The sequence below is a fragment of the Notothenia rossii genome, assembly GCF_949606895.1.
Source record: "Notothenia rossii genome assembly, contig: scaffold_265, whole genome shotgun sequence".
In the NCBI taxonomy this organism is placed as follows: Eukaryota; Metazoa; Chordata; class Actinopteri; order Perciformes; family Nototheniidae; genus Notothenia; species Notothenia rossii.
In genome coordinates this window covers 1-18,141 of record NW_027639616.1, presented here as the reverse complement: position 1 = coordinate 18,141, position 18,141 = coordinate 1, and the positions used below count along the sequence as shown (strand labels likewise).

Here is an 18,141-nt window from a genome sequence, read left to right as displayed (position 1 = left end):
AGTGGAGAAATGGCAATGACATTCTTCTGACCTGAGGTCCTCCAACAATGCAACATATATAATAAAATACAAAATAGTGCATTAAGTCTATGTACATACAAATACTGTGTGTGTGTGTGTGTGTGTGTGTGTGTGTGTGTGTGTGTGTGTGTGTGTGTGTGTGTGTGTGTGTGTGTGTGTGTGTGTGTGTGTGTGTGTGTGTGTGTGTGTGTGTGTGTGTGTGTGTGTGTGTGTGTGTGTGTGTGTGTGTGTGTGTGTGTGTGTGTGTGTGTGTGAGATGAGATGAGATGCTGCAGTGACATCACACACTACAAACACAGTATGTGAAGAGCCGCGACCTCTGACCTCTGCCCTCAGGACAGCAGCTCCAGCTCCGAAAGTCTGGAGTTTGTCAAGCGGCCCGTAAGTCCTCCTCAGAGTGCATTGTGGGTAACGAGGTGCTGGAGGCTCTGGGTTCTGGTTCTGGTTCAGGGTGTTTCTCTGGACCTTGATTCTGTTTCTGTCTCATCCAATCAGATGTGTGGTGTGTGTTGGGGAGAACCAATCAGGAGGCTGCTCCGGGGCCATGTGACCTCTCACTGATTCTTTATTATCATTGAACGTTAATCTAATTTCTTCTTTCATGTCTGTCTACAGCTGCTCTCTGTGCACATACAGAATATCAGTTTACACTAGTTATCATTTCAATATAATATACCTTCCGTCAAGTCCAAACCCATCATGTATTGTTCTAATCTAACCAGATATTATTTAGTGATATGACCAGCAGCTGATCACACGGGGGGTTCCACAGGGATCAGCATTAGGACCTCCACTATTTATAATGAATACTCTTAAATCTGCAGCTGGTTGGGATCTCCTTCTGTACTCTGATGACTCTGACCCTAACCTGTAGCTGGTTGGGATCTCCTTCTGTACTCTGATGACTCTGACCCTAACCTGTAGCTGGTTGGGATCTCCTTCTGTACTCTGATGACTCTGACCCTAACCTGTAGCTGGTTGGGATCTCCTTCTGTACTCTGATGACTCTGACCCTAACCTGTAGCTGGTTGGGATCTCCCTCTGTACTCTGATGACTCTGACCCTAACCTGTAGCTGGTTGGGATCTCCTTCTGTACTCTGATGACTCTGACCCTAACCTGTAGCTGGTTGGGATCTCCCTCTGTACTCTGATGACTCTGACCCTAACCTGTAGCTGGTTGGGATCTCCCTCTGTACTCTGATGACTCTGACCCTAACCTGCAGCTGGTTGGGATCTCCTTCTGTACTCTGATGACTCTGACCCTAACCTGCAGCTGGTTGGGATCTCCTTCTGTACTCTGATGACTCTGACCCTAACCTGCAGCTGGTTGGGATCTCCTTCTGTACTCTGATGACTCTGACCCTAACCTGCAGCTGGTTGGGATCTCCCTCTGTACTCTGATGACTCTGACCCTACCCTTATACTTCAATACAAACAATGAAGAAAGGCCTGTCCTCCTGTCCACCTGTCCTCCTGTCCAGCTTCACCAAATGTGAAGCTGACCGTTGAGCGGCCCGACCAAGCAAGGAGGCAGAGGCAGAACGTCCCAAATCCAACCCGGTGTGGGCATTTATAACTCACGGGCACATGACACAGCCTCAATCTTGCTGTTCACGTGAGCACAGTCACCAGCGACAAGGATCTCACACACCAAACAAAACAGGAAACACAGAGCCTGTCCCCCTGTCCACCTGTCCTCCTGTCCTCCTGTCCTCCTGTCCCCCTGTCCTCCTGTCCTCCTGTCCTCCTGTCCCCCTGTCCTCCTGTCCACCTGTCCTCCTGTCCACATGTCCTCCTGTCCTCCTGTCCACCTGTCCTCCTGTCCTCCTGTCCCCTGTCCTCCTGTCCACCTGTCATCCTGTCCACCTGTCCACCTGCTCTCCTGTCCTCCTGTCCACCTGTTCTCCTGTCCACCTGTTCTCCTGTCCTCCTTTCCTCCTGTCCACCCGTCCTCCTGTCCCCCTGTCCTCCTGTCCACCTGTTCTCCTGTCCACCTGTCCACCTGTTCTCCTGTCCTCCTGTCCTCCTGTCCACCTGTCCTCCTGTCCACCTGTTCTCCTGTCCTCCTTTCCTCCTGTCCACCCGTCCTCCTGTCCCCCTGTCCACCTGTTCTCCTGTCCACCTGTTCTCCTGTCCTCCTGTCCCCCTGTCCTCCTGTCCCCCTGTCCTCCTGTCCACCTGTCCTCCTGTCCCCCTGTCCTCCTGTCCACCTGTCCTCCTGTCCTCCTGTCCACATGTCCTCCTGTCCACCTGTCCTCCTGTCCCCCTGTCCTCCTGTCCACCTGTCCTCCTGTCCTCCTGTCCACCTGTCCTCCTGTCCACCTGTCCACCTGCTCTCCTGTCCTCCTGTCCACCTGCTCTCCTGTCCTCCTGTCCACCTGTTCTCCTGTCCACCTGTTCTCCTGTCCTCCTTTCCTCCTGTCCACCCGTCCTCCTGTCCCCCTGTCCTCCTGTCCACCTGTTCTCCTGTCCACATGTTCTCCTGTCCTCCTGTCCACCTGTCCTCCTGTCCACCTGTCCTCCTGTCCCCCTGTCCTCCTGTCCTCCTGTCCCCCTGTCCTCCTGTCCACCTGTCCTCCTGTCCTCCTGTCCACCTGTCCTCCTGTCCACCTGTCCACCTGCTCTCCTGTCCTCCTGTCCACCTGTTCTCCTGTCCACCTGTTCTCCTGTCCTCCTTTCCTCCTGTCCACCCGTCCTCCTGTCCCCCTGTCCTCCTGTCCACCTGTTCTCCTGTCCACCTGTTCTCCTGTCCTCCTTTCCTCCTGTCCACCCGTCCTCCTGTCCCCCTGTCCTCCTGTCCACCTGTTCTCCTGTCCACCTGTTCTCCTGTCCTCCTGTCCACCTGTCCTCCTGTCCACCTGTCCTCCTGTCCACCTGTCCACCTGTTCTCCTGTCCTCCTGTCCACCTGTTCTCCTGTCCACCTGTCCAGCTTCCTCAGAGGAGAGAGAGGTCCAGGAGCACTTTATGTTCATGAAAGGAAGCAGCCGACGGGTCCCTCCATAAATCACCTCAGGCTTCCCTAAAGACCCGCAGCATTAACCCATACACCCCCAGTCCTTTAACCAAATCTCTTCCCCCCCGTGGAATAACCGTCCTTCACATACAAACCATTGAACAGAGTAAAACCCAAAAGAGATAACACATGCTTCTCTGCGATGATAGGATCATTTGACTCAATAATATCATCATGGCCACATTCAGCTGTTATCACTCCAGATATTCTGCAGCCCTAACCTTAGGACGCTTCTCCCAGAATGCAACTGGTCATAGCATAAATGACATCAAATCTGTTCCTGACCCCTTCACCTCACCTGTCCTCCCCAGCCGGTGCGCCTGGCCCCCCAGAGGGAGTTCATTAAGTCCCTGATGGGCATCGGGAAGCGGCTGGCGACCCTCCCCACCAAGGAGCAGAAGACCCAGCGCCTGGTCTCAGAGCTCTCGCTGCTGAACCACAAGCTGCCCGCCAGAGTCTGGCTGCCCACTGCCGCCTTCGACCACCACGTGGTGAGGGTCCCGCACACACAGGCCGTGGTGCTCAACTCCAAGGACAAGGTAACACCTGGGGACACACCTAAGACACCTGAGACTGTTAGCTTAGCACAAACCCAAGGTCACACCTGAGACACCTGAGACTGTTAGCTTAGCACAAACCCAAGGTCACACCTGAGACACACCTAAGACACCTGAGACTGTTAGCTTAGCACAAACCTAAGGTCACACCTGAAACACACCTAAGACTGTTAGCTTAGCACAAACCCAAGGTCACACCTGAGACACACCTGAGACTGTTAGCTTAGCACAAACCCAAGGTCACACCTGAGACACACCTGAGACACCTGAGACTGTTATCTTAGCACAAACCCAAGGTCACACGTGAGACACACCTGAGACACCTGAGACTGTTAGCTTATGGCCAGTACTTACATGACACACTACCCTGAGAACACCTGAGAACACATGACACACTACCCTGAGAACACCTGAGAACACATGACACACTACCCTGAGAACACCTGAGAACACATGACACACTACCCTGAGAACACCTGAGAACACATGACACACTACCCTGAGTACACCTGAGAACACATGACACACTACCCTGAGTACACCTGAGAACACATGACACACTACCCTGAGAACACCTGAGAACACATGACACACATCCGAGTACACCTGAGAACACATGACACACATCCGAGTACACCTGAGAACACATGACACACATCCGAGTACACCTGAGAACACATGACACACTACCCTGAGTACACCTGAGAACACATGACACACTACCCTGAGAACACCTGAGAACACATGACACACATCCGAGTACACCTGAGAACACATGACACACATCCGAGTACACCTGAGAACACATGACACACTACCCTGAGTACACCTGAGAACACATGACACACTACCCTGAGTACACCTGAGAACACATGACACACTACCCTGAGAACACATGACACACTACCCTGAGAACACCTGAGAACACATGACACACTACCCTGAGAACACCTGAGAACACATGACACACTACCCTGAGAACACCTGAGAACACATGACACACTACCCTGAGAACACCTGAGAACACATGACACACATCCGAGTACACCTGAGAACACATGACACACATCCGAGTACACCTGAGAACACATGACACACATCCGAGTACACCTGAGAACACATGACACACTACCCTGAGTACACCTGAGAACACATGACACACTACCCTGAGTACACCTGAGAACACATGACACACTACCCTGAGAACACCTGAGAACACATGACACACTACCCTGAGTACACCTGAGAACACATGACACACTACCCTGAGAACACATGACACACTACCCTGAGAACACCTGAGAACACATGACACACTACCCTGAGAACACCTGAGAACACATGACACACTACCCTGAGTACACCTGAGAACACATGACACACATCCGAGAACACCTGAGAACACATGACACACTACCCTGAGAACACCTGAGAACACATGACACACTACCCTGAGAACACCTGAGAACACATGACACACTACCCTGAGTACACCTGAGAACACATGACACACTACCCTGAGTACACCTGAGAACACCTGAGAACACATGACACACTACCCTGAGTACACCTGAGAACACATGACACACTACCCTGAGTACACCTGAGAACACATGACACACTACCCTGAGTACACCTGAGAACACATGACACACTACCCTGAGTACACCTGAGAACACATGACACACTACCCTGAGAACACATGACACACTACCCTGAGAACACCTGAGAACACATGACACACTACCCTGAGTACACCTGAGAACACATGACACACTACCCTGAGAACACCTGAGAACACATGACACACTACCCTGAGAACACCTGAGAACACATGACACACTACCCTGAGTACACCTGAGAACACATGACACACTACCCTGAGTACACCTGAGAACACATGACACACTACCCTGAGAACACCTGAGAACACCTGATACACTACCCTGAGTACACCTGAGAACACATGACACACTACCCTGAGTACACCTGAGAACACATGACACACTACCCTGAGTACACCTGAGAACACATGACACACTACCCTGAGAACACCTGAGAACACATGACACACATCCGAGTACACCTGAGAACACCTGAGTACACCTGAGAACACCTGAGAACACCTGAGAACACATGACACACTACCCTGAGAACACCTGAGAACACATGACACACTACCCTGAGAACACCTGAGAACACATGACACACTACCCTGAGAACACCTGAGAACACATGACACACTACCCTGAGAACACCTGAGAACACATGACACACTACCCTGAGAACACCTGAGAACACATGACACACTACCCTGAGTACACCTGAGAACACATGACACACTACCCTGAGTACACCTGAGAACACATGACACACTACCCTGAGTACACCTGAGAACACATGACACACTACCCTGAGAACACCTGAGAACACATGACACACTACCCTGAGAACACCTGAGAACACATGACACACATCCGAGTACACCTGAGAACACCTGAGAACACATGACACACATCCGAGTACACCTGAGAACACCTGAGTACACCTGAGAACACCTGAGAACACCTGAGAACACATGAGAACACATGACACACTACCCTGAGAACACCTGAGAACACATGACACACTACCCTGAGTACACCTGAGAACACATGACACACATCCGAGTACACCTGAGAACACCTGAGTACACCTGAGAACACCTGAGAACACCTGAGAACACATGACACACTACCCTGAGAACACCTGAGAACACATGACACACTACCCTGAGTACACCTGAGAACACATGACACACTACCCTGAGTACACCTGAGAACACATGACACACTACCCTGAGAACACCTGAGAACAAATGACACACTACCCTGAGTACACCTGAGAACACATGAGAACACCTGAGAATTGACACAGTTAGCTTATTTCAAACACAGCGTAACACCTGACAGTAGTAGTTGTAGTCTGAGTGTTGTCTGACTCCAGGTGAGTCATGTGACCGTGTTGACCTCTGACCCCAGGCTCCCTACCTGATCTACGTGGAGGTTCTGGAGTGTGAGAACTTCGAGACGTCCAGCGTTCCGGTGCGGATCCCGGAGAACCGGATCCGCAGCACGCGCTCCGTGGAGAACCTCCCGGACTGCGGCATGACGGCAGAGCAGCGATCCGGAAGCTTCTCCACCGTGCCTAACTACGACAACGACGACGAGGCCTGGAGCGTGGACGATATCGGAGAGCTGCAGGTGGAGGTGAGAGGGGGAGGGGCTACATGATGAATAACCAATCAGAGGGAGGGGAGCATGGGGAGGGGCTACATGCTACACAGAGTGTTTCCTGACGGACACACACGGGGTCGTGTTTCCTGACGGACACACACGGGGTCGTGTTTCCTGACGAACACACACGGGGTCGTGTTTCCTGACGAACACATACACACGCTAGTCGGTCAGGTATCAACAGGTAAAGTCAGGTGATGCAGACTCTCTGCTGGAGGGCTTGATAAGCCACTCTCCCTCCACACTGGTTGGTTTGGAACAGACCTTAATCTGGCGGACCCTCCGTGTGAACGCACAAACGGAGGGGTAGTGTGTAGGGGGCGGTTTGGAACTGGGCCTCTGTGTTAATGTTCTGCGTGTTCTGCAGCTGCCGGAGATTCACACCAGCAGCTGTGATAACATCAGCCAGTTCTCAGTGGACAGCATCACCAGCCTGGAGAGCAAGGAGCCGGTGTTCATCGCTGCTGGAGACATACGGTACTTCATCCTGTCCTCTACCTGAACCCCACCCTCCCAGCAGATATCAGATATTAACCCTGTCCCCTCTCACCTGTCCCCTCTCACCTGTCCCCCCACACCTGTATGAATGCTCTTTGTGTGCAGGCGGCGTCTGTCGGAGCAGCTGGCCGTGGCCCCCACCACCTTCAGACGGGACCCCGAGGACCCCTCAGCAGTGGCCCTCAAAGAACCCTGGGAGGACAAGGTCCGGTACGTAATAATATTGATAATAATAATAATAATATTAATTAATAATATTAATATTCTCATCCTCCTGAGTGCAGCCTTCGATACCATGAGCCACAACATCCTGCTCACCCGACTCAGGGACATTGGTATTGAAGGTATTGCACTCAGATGGCTCCAGTCCTACCTCACTGAACGATCCCACTTCATCTCCCTCCCCAACACTCCTCTGCCACAGCCTCAGTCACCCAAGGCGTTCCTCAAGGATCAGTACTTGGCCCCCTCCTCTTCATCATTTACATCCTGCCCCTCGGTCAGATACTCCGCCACTTCAACCTGGACTTCCACTGCTATGCTGATGACACTCAGATCTACCTCAGCACCAAATCCCTCCACAACCCACCCCTTACCCACATCGATTCCTGTCTGACAGCTATTAAAACTTGGATGCAACATAACCTCCTCAAACTGAACAGCAACAAAACAGAACTCCTCATAATTGGCTCCAAATCCACCCTCAGCAATGTCACTAACATCACACTCACCATCGATGGCACCATTGTTTCCCCCTCCAATCAGGCACGCAACCTTGGCGTAATCTTTGACCCCACCCTCTCCCTCGAACCTCACATCCGCCAAACAGTCAAAACCTCATTTTTCCACCTCCGCAATATTGCAAAAATCCTACCCTCTCTCACCCGCCCCGCAGCTGAACGACTAATCCATGCCTTCATTTCCTCCCGCCTCGACTACTGCAACTCACTTCTTTACGGCATCAGCACTCCATCCCTCAACAGACTCCAACGGGTTCAAAATGCAGCTGCACGTCTCCTCACGCATACCAAGCATCACATCAGCCCAGTCCTCAAAGACCTCCACTGGCTTCCTGTCTCCCATCGCATCAACTACAACATTCTGGTCCTCACCTACAAAGCACTCCACCATCTGGCCCCCCTTATCTCACAAACCTTCTCACTCCTTATCAACCCCCACGGTCCCTCAGATCCACCGCAGCCGGACTCCTATCCACTCCCACATCCACACTCTGCAGCTTTGGGGACAGAGCCTTCTCAGTGGCAGCTCCTAGGCTCTGGAACTCCCTCCCCCAAGATCTCTGTGATTCTGAGTCCCTCACAGTCTTTCAGTCCCGCCTCAAAACACATCTTTTCAACTCTGTCTACCCATAAGCCCCCCCCCCCCCCTCTCAATCAACTTCCTCTTGACTGCCTTTTTTTTGTTTATTTTATTTTACTATATTTACTTGTTTGCCTACCCTTGTTTGCCTACCCTCCCTCATACTGTAAAGCGTATTTGAGTTGTGAAAAGCGCTATATAAATAAAATGTATTATTATTATTACGTACACACAGGCATTATAGTTCATATATATCTCTGTCCCCTCTCACCTGTCCCCTCTCACCTGTCCCTCTCTCACCTGTCCCCTCTCAAATGTCCCCTCTCACCTGTCTCCCTCTCACATCTCCCTCTCTAACCTTTCCCCCCTCACCTGTCCTCTCTCACCTGTCCCCCTCTCACCTGTCCCCTCTCACCTGTCTCCCTCTCACATCTCCCTCTCTAACCTTTCCCCCCTCACCTGTCCTCTCTCACCTGTCCCCCTCTCACCTGTCCCCTCTCACCTGTCTCCCTCTCACATCTCCCTCTCTAACCTTTCCCCCCTCACCTGCCCCCTCTCACCTGCCCCCTCTCACCTGTGGTCCTCAGGAGGATTAGGGAGGGGTCTCCATACGGACACCTCCCCACCTGGAGGCTGCTGTCGGTGATCGTGAAGTGTGGAGACGACCTGAGACAGGAGCTGCTGGCCTATCAGGTGCTGCAGCAGCTGAAGGTGAGGCGGCCAGCGGCCAAGTGTTCATATATAATAACGCCCCCCCCCAGTGTTTAGATATACTAACGCCCCCCCTCAGTTTATATAATAACGCCCCCCTCAGTGTTTGTATATAATAATGCCCCCCCTCAGTGTATATAACAACGCCCCCCTCAGTGTTTATATATAATAACGCCCCCCCCCTCAGTGTTTATATATAATAACGCCCCCCCCTCAGTGTATATAATAACGCCCCCCCCTCAGTGTTTATATATAATAATTCCCCCCTCAGTGTTTATATATAATAACGCCCCCCTCAGTGTTTATATATAATAATGCCCCCTCCTCAGTGTTTATATATAATAACGCCCCCCCTCAGTGTTTATATATAATAACGCCCCCCTCAGTGTTTATATATAATAACGCCCCCCCCCTCAGTGTTTATATATAATAACTCCCCCCTCAGTGTTTGTATATAATAACGCCCCCCTCAGTGTTTATATATAATAACGCCCCCCTCAGTGTTTATATATAATAACGCCCCCCCCTCAGTGTTTATATATAATAACGCCCCCCAGTGTTTGTATATAATAACGCCCCCCTCAGTGTTTATATATAATAACGCCCCCCCCCTCAGTGTTTATATATAATAACTCCCCCCTCAGTGTTTGTATATAATAACGCCCCCCTCAGTGTTTATATATAATAACGCCCCCCTCAGTGTTTATATATAATAACGCCCCCCCCTCAGTGTTTATATATAATAACGCCCCCAGTGTTTGTATATAATAACGCCCCCCCTCAGTGTTTATATATAATAACGCCCCCTCAGTGTATATATATAATAATGCCCACCCCTCAGTGTTTATAATAACGCCCCCCCCTCAGTGTTTATATATAATAACGCCCCTCAGTGTTTATAATAACGCCCCCTCAGTGTTTATATATAATAACGCCCCCTCAGTGTTTATATATAATAACGCCCCCTCAGTGTTTATATATAATAACGCCCCCTCAGTGTTTATATATAATAACGCCCCCTCAGTGTTTATATATAATAACGCCCCCCTCAGTGTTTATAATAACGCCCCCCCTCAGTGTTTATAATAACGCCCCCCCCTCAGTGTTTATATATAATAACGCCCTCCCCTCAGTGTATATATATAATAACGCCCCCCTTCAGTGTTTATATATAATAACCCCCCCCTCAGTGTTTATATATATAATAACTCCCCCCCTCAGTGTTTATATATAATAACGCCCCCCCTCAGTGTTTATATATAATAACGCCTCCCCCTCAGTGTTTATATATAATAACGCCCCCCCCCCCACAGTGTTTATATATAATAATGCCCCTCCCTCAGTGTTTATATATAATAACTCCCCCCCTCAGTGTTTATATATAATAACGCCCCCCCTCAGTGTTTATATATAATAACGCCCCCCTCAGTGTTTATATATAATAACTCCCCCCTCAGTGTTTATTTATAATAACGCCCCCCACTCAGTGTATATAATAACGACCCCCTCAGTGTTTATATATAATAACGCCCCCTCAGTGTTTATATATAATAACGCCCCCCCCCCCCAGTGTTTATAATAACGTCCCCCCTCAGTGTTTATAATAACGCCCCCCCCTCAGTGTTTATATATAATAACGCCCTCCCCTCAGTGTATATATATAATAACGCCCCCCTCAGTGTTTATATATAATAACGCCCCCCTCAGTGTTTATATATATAATAACTCCCCCCCTCAGTGTTTATATATAATAACGCCCCCCCTCAGTGTTTATATATAATAACGCCTCCCCCTCAGTGTTTATATATAATAACGCCCCCCCCTCAGTGTTTATATATAATAATGCCCCTCCCTCAGTGTTTATATATAATAACTCCCCCCCTCAGTGTTTATATATAATAACGCCCCCCTCAGTGTTTATATATAATAACTCCCCCCTCAGTGTTTATTTATAATAACGCCCCCATTCAGTGTATATAATAACGCCCCCCCTCAGTGTTTATACATAATAACGCCCCCCCTCAGTGTATATAATAACGCCCCCCTTAGTGTTTATATATAATAACGCCCCCCTCAGTGTTTATATATAATGACGCCCCCGCCCTCAGTGTTTATATATAATAACGCCCCCCTCAGTGTTTATATATAACAACACCCCCCCTCAGTGTTAATATATAATAACGCCCCCCCCCCCTCAGTGTTTATATATAATAACGCCCCCCTCAGTGTTAATATATAATAACGCCACCCCCTCAGTGTTTATATATAATAACGCCCCCATTCAGTGTATATAATAACGCCCCCCCTCAGTGTTTATACATAATAACGCCCCCCCTCAGTGTATATAATAACGCCCCCCTTAGTGTTTATATATAATAACGCTACCCTCAGTGTTTATATATAATGACGCCCCCGCCCTCAGTGTTTATATATAATAACGCCCCCCTCAGTGTTTATATATAACAACACCCCCCCTCAGTGTTAATATATAATAACGCCCCCCCCCCCCCTCAGTGTTTATATATAATAACGCCCCCCTCAGTGTTAATATATAATAACGCCCCTCCTCAGTGTTTATATATAATAACGCCCCCGCTCAGTGTTTATATATAATAATGCCCCCCTCAGTGTTTATATATAATAACTCCCCCCTCAGTGTTCATTTATAATAACGCCCCCCACTCAGTGTATATAATAACGACCCCCTCAGTGTTTATACATAATAACGCCCCCCCTCATTGTATATAATAACGCCCCCCTTAGTGTTTATATACAATAACGCCACCCCCTCAGTGTTTATATATAATAACGCCCCCCCTCAGTGTTTATATATAATAACTCCCCCCCTCAGTGTTTATATATAGTAACACCTCCCCCCTCAGTGTTTATATACAATAACTCCCCCCCTCAGTGTTTATATATAATAACGCCTCCCACTCAGCGTATATAATAATGCCCCCCCCTCAGTGTTTATATATAATAACGCCCCCCTCAGTGTATATAATAACGCCCCCTCAGTGTTTATATATAATAACGCCCCCCCTCAGTGTATATAATAACGCCCCCCTTAGTGTTTATATATAATAACGCCCCCCTCAGTGTTTATATATAATGACGCCCCCGCCCTCAGTGTTTATATATAATAACGCCCCCCTCAGTGTTTATATATAACAACACCCCCCCTCAGTGTTAATATATAATAACGCCCCCCCCCCTCAGTGTTTATATATAATAACGCCCCCCTCAGTGTTAATATATAATAACGCCCCCCCCCCTCAGTGTTTATATATAATAACGCCCCCCTCAGTGTTAATATATAATAACGCCACCCCCTCAGTGTTTATATATAATAACGCCCCCGCTCAGTGTTTATATATAATAATGCCCCCCTCAGTGTTCATTTATAATAACGCCCCCCACTCAGTGTATATAATAACGACCCCCTCAGTGTTTATATATAATAACTCCCCCCTCAGTGTTCATTTATAATAACGCCCCCCACTCAGTGTATATAATAACGACCCCCTCAGTGTTTATACATAATAACGCCCCCCCTCATTGTATATAATAACGCCCCCCTTAGTGTTTATATACAATAACGCCACCCCCTCAGTGTTTATATATAATAACGCCCCCCCTCAGTGTTTATATATAATAACTCCCCCCCTCAGTGTTTATATATAGTAACGCCTCCCCCCTCAGTGTTTATATACAATAACTCCCCCCCTCAGTGTTTATATATAATAACGCCCCCCACTCAGCGTATATAATAATGCCCCCCCCTCAGTGTTTATATATAATAACGCCCCCCTCAGTGTATATAATAACGCCCCCTCAGTGTTTATATATAATAACGCACCCCTCAGTGTTTATATATAATAACTCCCCCCTCAGTGTTTATTTATAATAACGCCCCCCACTCAGTGTATATAATAACGACCCCCTTAGTGTTTATACATAATAACGCCCCCCCTCAGTGTATATAATAACGCCCCCCTTAGTGTTTATATATAATAACGCCACCCCCTCAGTGTTTATATATAATAACGCCCCCCCTCAGTGTTTATATATAATAACTCCCCCCCTCAGTGTTTATATATAATAACGCCCCCCCCCTCAGTGTTTATATACAATAACTCCCCCCCTCAGTGTTTATATATAATAACGCCCCCCACTCAGCGTATATAATAATGCCCCCCCCCTCAGTGTTTATATATAATAACGCCCCCCTCAGTGTATATAATAACGCCCCCTCAGTGTTTATATATGATAACGCCCCCCCTCAGTGTTTATATATAATAACGCCCCCCCTCAGTGTTTATATATGATAATTCCCCCCTCAGTGTTTATATATGATAACGCCCCCCCTCAGTGTTTATATATAATAACGCCCCCCTTCAGTGTTTATATATAATAATTCCCCCCTCAGTGTTTATATATAATAACGCCCCCCCTCAGTGTTTATATATAATAATGCCCCCCCTCAGTGTTTATATATAATAACGCCCCCCTCAGTGTTTATATATAATGACGCCCCCGCCCTCAGTGTTTATATATAATAACGCCCCCCTCAGTGTTTATATATAATAACGCCCCCCTCATTGTTTATATATAATAACGCCCCTCCTCAGTGTTTATATATAATAACGCCCCCCTCAGTGTTTATATATAATAACGTCCCCCCCCCCTCTCAGTGCATCTGGCAGCAGGAGAGGGTCCCCCTCTGGATTCAGCCCTATAAGATCCTGGTCTTGTCCTCAGACAGTGGGATGATCGAACCTGTGATGAACGCTGTGTCGCTGCACCAGGTGAGAGACACCTGTCCTACCTCTCTCTAATTCACCTGTCCCCCCCCAGTTGAAGAAGCAGGGACACCTGTCCCCCCCTCACCTGTCCCACTCTCACCTGTCCCCTCTCACCTGTCCCGCCCAGGTGAAGAAGCAGAGCCAGCTGTCCCTGATGGATTACTTCCTGCAGGAGCACGGGGCCCCCACCACCGAGAAGTACCTGTCGGCTCAGAGGAACTTCGTCCAGAGCTGTGCCGGATACTCTCTGATCTGCTACCTGCTGCAGGTGAAAGACAGGTGAGGGGGGGTACAGGTGAGGGGGCGGGGCTACCTGCTGCAGGTGAAAGACAGGTGAAGGGGGGGGGACAGGTGAGGGGGCGGGGCTACCTGCTGCAGGTGAAAGACAGGTGAGGGGGGACAGCTGAGGGGGCGGGGCTACCTGCTGCAGGTGAAAGACAGGTGAGGGGGGGACAGGTGAGGGGGTGGGGCTACCTGCTGCAGGTGAAAGACAGGTGAGGGGGCAGGGCTACCTGCTGCAGATGAAAGACAGGTGAGGGGGGGGCTACCTGCTGCAGGTGAAAGACAGGTGAGGGGGCGGGGCTACCTGCTGCAGGTGAAAGACAGGTGAGGGGGCGGGGCTACCTGCTGCAGGTGAAAGACAGGTGAGGGGGCGGGGCTACCTGCTGCAGGTGAAGGGGGGAATGAAGCCTCATTCTTGTTTTTCTATTATTTAAAATATCTTTGTGATTTAAGTTTGTATATTTTTCATCTAATGTTGTTGACTATGTGTTGTGTCTTGTTGTTGTGTTGTGATGTGTCTTGTTGTTGTGTTGTGATGTGCCTTGTTGTTGTGTTGTGATGTGTCTTGTTGTTGTGTTGTGATGTGGCTTGTTGTTGTGTTGTGATGTGTCTTGTTGTTGTTGTGTTGTGATGTGTCTTGTTGTTGTGTTGTGATGTGGCTTGTTGTTGTGTTGTGTAAATATGTGTTGTTGTGTGGTGTTGCGTTCAGGCACAACGGGAACATCCTGCTGGACGCTGACGGTCACATCATCCATATCGACTTCGGCTTCATCCTCTCCAGCTCCCCCAAGAACCTGGGCTTCGAGACGTCTGCCTTCAAACTCACCACCGAGTTCGTGGACGTGAGTTCAAACACCCCAGGTGTTCTCAGGTGTTCTCAGACCCCCCAGGTGTTCTCAGACCCCCCAGGTGTTCTCAGACCCCGCAGGTGTTCTCAGGTGTTCTCAGACCCCCCAGGTGTTCTCAGGTGTTCTCAGACCCCCTAGGTGTTCTGAGGTGTTCTCAGACCCCCCCAGGTGTTCTCAGGTGTTCTCAGACCCCCCAGGTGTTCTCAGGTGTTCTCAGACCCCCTAGGTGTTCTGAGGTGTTCTCAGACCCCCCCAGGTGTTCTCAGGTGTTCTCAGACCCCCCAGGTGTTCTCAGGTGTTCTCAGACCCCCCAGGTGTTCTCAGGTGTTATCAGACTCCCTAGGTGTTCTCAGGTGTTCTCAGACCCCCCAGGTGTTCTCAGACCCCGCAGGTGTTCTCAGACCCCCCATGTGTTTTCTCAGGTGTTCTCAGACCCCCCAGGTGTTCTCAGACCCCGCAGGTGTTCTCAGACCCCCCATGTGTTTTTTCAGGTGTTCTCAGACCCCCCAGGTGTTCTCAGACCCCGCAGGTGTTCTCAGACCCCCCAGGTGTTCTCAGGTGTTCTCAGACCCCCCAGGTGTTCTCAGGTGTTCTCAGACCCCCCAGGTGTTCTCAGGTGTTATCAGACTCCCTAGGTGTTCTCAGGTGTTCTCTTACCCCCCAGGTGTTCTCGGACCCCCCAGGTGTTCTCTGACCCCCCATGTGTTCTCTCACCCCCCAGGTGTTGTCAGGTGTTCTCAGACCCCATGTGTTCTCAGGTGTTCTTAGACACCCCAGGTGTTCTCAGGTGTTCTCTGACCCCCCAGGTGTTCTCAGACCCCCCAGGTGTCTCTAACAGGAAGTTAACGTGCTGCTTCCTGTCCTCAGGTGATGGGGGGTCCAGATGGAGACATGTTTAACTACTACAGGATGCTGATGCTGCAGGGACTCATCGCTGCTCGCAAACACATGGACCGAGTTATACAGATAGTGGAGATCATGCAGCAGGGTAACACACACACACACACACACACACACACACACACACACACACACACACACACACACACACACACACACACAAACAAACAAACAAACAAACAAACAAACAAACAAACAAACAAACACCTGGACCAGTGCATGTTGTTCTATATGTTATTAACATGTGTTGTTGTTGTTGATGTTGTCAGGCACCCAGCTGCCCTGCTTCCACGGCTCCAGCACCCTGCGGGGTCTGAAGGAGCGGTTCCACATGTCTCTGACGGAGGAGCAGCTGCAGGTCCTCGTGGACCAGCTGGTGGACGGGTCCATGAGGTCCATCACCACCAAGCTGTACGACGGCTTCCAGTACCTCACCAACGGCATCATGTGACCTCTGACCTCTGACCTGTGTGTGTGTGAGAGAGACTGTGTTTTATACCTGCACTGACAGAGACTCTGAGCCCTCTGTCAGTCCCCTCCTCCTCTCTCTCCTCCTCCTCTCTGTCCCCCTCCACCTCTCTCTCCTCCTCCTCCCCCTCTCTGTCCTCCTCCTCTCTCTCCTCCTCCTCTCTCCTCCTCCTCTCTGTCCCCCTCCACCTCTCTCTCCTCCTCCTCCTCTCTGTCCTCCACCTCTCTCTCCTCCTCCTCCTCCTCCTCTCTGTCCTCCACCTCTCTCTCCTCCTCCTCCTCCCCCTCTCTCTCCTCCTCCTCCTCCTGTATTCCAGATGATTCTGTTATTCCAGCTTCTTGTCCTCCTGTTATCGATGAACTAAAGACCTTTGTTTTGTGTTGACGTTAATTCCTTTGAAGTCTGAGATTTTATTTCTTTATTCTTTTATTTCCTCAGAAGTTTTTTTGGTCTATTTCCTGTTTGATTTATTTTTCAATATTTGGGCGGATGTCACTGATTGGCTGCTCAGCTGGACTCTTGGCCAATCAGAGAGCATCCCAGTTTTAGTTTAAAATGTGAACTGAAATGTGTTTTTACCTGTGTGCGAGCATTAAAACAAAGCAGCCGGAGCAGCGACTCACTTCCTGTCTCAAGTGTGGGATGTTTGTTAAGTGTTCTTTTAAAAAGTGTTCAGGTGTATATCAGTGTGTCGTGTCTCTACTTTAAAGAGTCCTCTCCTGCTGATGTTCAGGTGTATATCAGTATGTAGTGTCTCTACTTTAAAGAGTCCTCTCCTGCTGATGTTCAGGTGTTTATCAGTATGTAGTGTCTCTACTTTAAAGAGTCCTCTCCTGCTGATGTTCAGGTGTATATCAGTATGTAGTGTCTCTACTTTAAAGAGTCCTCTCCTGCTGATGTTCAGGTGTATATCAGTATGTAGTGTCTCTACTTTAAAGAGTCCTCTCCTGCTGATGTTCAGGTGTTTATCAGTATGTAGTGTCTCTACTTTAAAGAGTCCTCTCCTGCTGATGTTCAGGTGTTTATCAGTATGTAGTGTCTCTACTTTAAAGAGTCCTCTCCTGCTGATGTTCAGGTGTATATCAGTATGTAGTGTCTCTACTTTAAAGAGTCCTCTCCTGCTGATGTTCAGGTGTATATCAGTATGTAGTGTCTCTACTTTAAAGAGTCCTCTCCTGCTGATGTTCAGGTGTATATCAGTATGTAGTGTCTCTACTTTAAAGAGTCCTCTCCTGCTGATGTTCAGGTGTATATCAGTAAGTAGTGTCTCTACTTTCATTTCTGAAATGAATCTTGAATTTAAAATCGATATTTAAACTCTTTAAACACAAATGAAGAGTCTCCAGAATAAAAGCTGTCAGATGAGTGTAGTTCCGGTTCCGGACACACGGGGGCAGCCGAGCTCCGCCGGGACTACTTTACCCAGAGTTCCACACAGCG

The 18,141-nt window shown here is 49.2% G+C and overlaps 2 protein-coding genes across 6 annotated transcripts in view; one reads left to right on the top strand and one right to left on the bottom strand.

Moving 5' to 3' along the window:
- Positions 1–17,325, top strand: part of LOC307027603 (phosphatidylinositol 4-kinase beta-like) — a 37,173-nt gene extending 19,848 nt beyond the window's left edge. For 2 of the 4 annotated variants that reach the window (XM_079695883.1, XM_079695884.1), the window contains exons 4-14: positions 358–402; positions 3,348–3,575; positions 6,614–6,841; positions 7,236–7,345; positions 7,472–7,576; positions 9,274–9,397; positions 14,092–14,205; positions 14,330–14,481; positions 15,194–15,326; positions 16,200–16,320; positions 16,502–17,325. In XM_079695883.1, coding sequence (XP_079552009.1) covers positions 358–402; positions 3,348–3,575; positions 6,614–6,841; positions 7,236–7,345; positions 7,472–7,576; positions 9,274–9,397; positions 14,092–14,205; positions 14,330–14,481; positions 15,194–15,326; positions 16,200–16,320; positions 16,502–16,683 — 1,542 coding nt within the window. In that variant the 3' untranslated portion in view covers positions 16,684–17,325. Of the gene's footprint in view, positions 1–357; positions 403–3,347; positions 3,576–6,613; positions 6,842–7,235; positions 7,346–7,471; positions 7,577–9,273; positions 9,398–14,091; positions 14,206–14,329; positions 14,482–15,193; positions 15,327–16,199; positions 16,321–16,501 lie in introns of those variants that run through there. The other 2 variants (XR_013804691.1, XM_079695885.1) reach the window with 2 other exon arrangements.
- Positions 409–3,341, bottom strand: LOC307027604 (uncharacterized protein). Of its 2 annotated transcripts, none has more exons than XM_079695887.1 (2): positions 2,905–3,341; positions 409–2,760 (listed from the first exon to the last, which is right to left on the bottom strand). In XM_079695887.1, the coding sequence occupies exons 1-2, from the start codon at positions 2,993–2,995 to the stop codon at positions 1,634–1,636; spliced, it is 1,218 nt and encodes a 405-aa protein (XP_079552013.1). In that variant the 5' UTR covers positions 2,996–3,341; the 3' UTR covers positions 409–1,633. The 2 variants fall into 2 exon arrangements, with proteins under 2 accessions (XP_079552013.1, XP_079552012.1); XM_079695886.1 differs by having other exon boundaries at positions 409–2,896; positions 2,945–3,341.
- Positions 17,326–18,141: the final 816 nt, after the last annotated feature.

Bases quoted from the DNA above. Each gene is read 5' to 3' on its own strand.
- LOC307027604 (XM_079695886.1), bottom strand. From the start codon at position 2,995: ATGAACATAAAGTGCTCCTGGACCTCTCTCTCCTCTGAGGAAGCTGGA. The intron at 2,897-2,944 runs GTGGACAGGAGA...ACAGGTGGACAG, and splicing joins CCTCTGAGGAAGCTGGACAG to GTGGACAGGAGGACAGGTGG.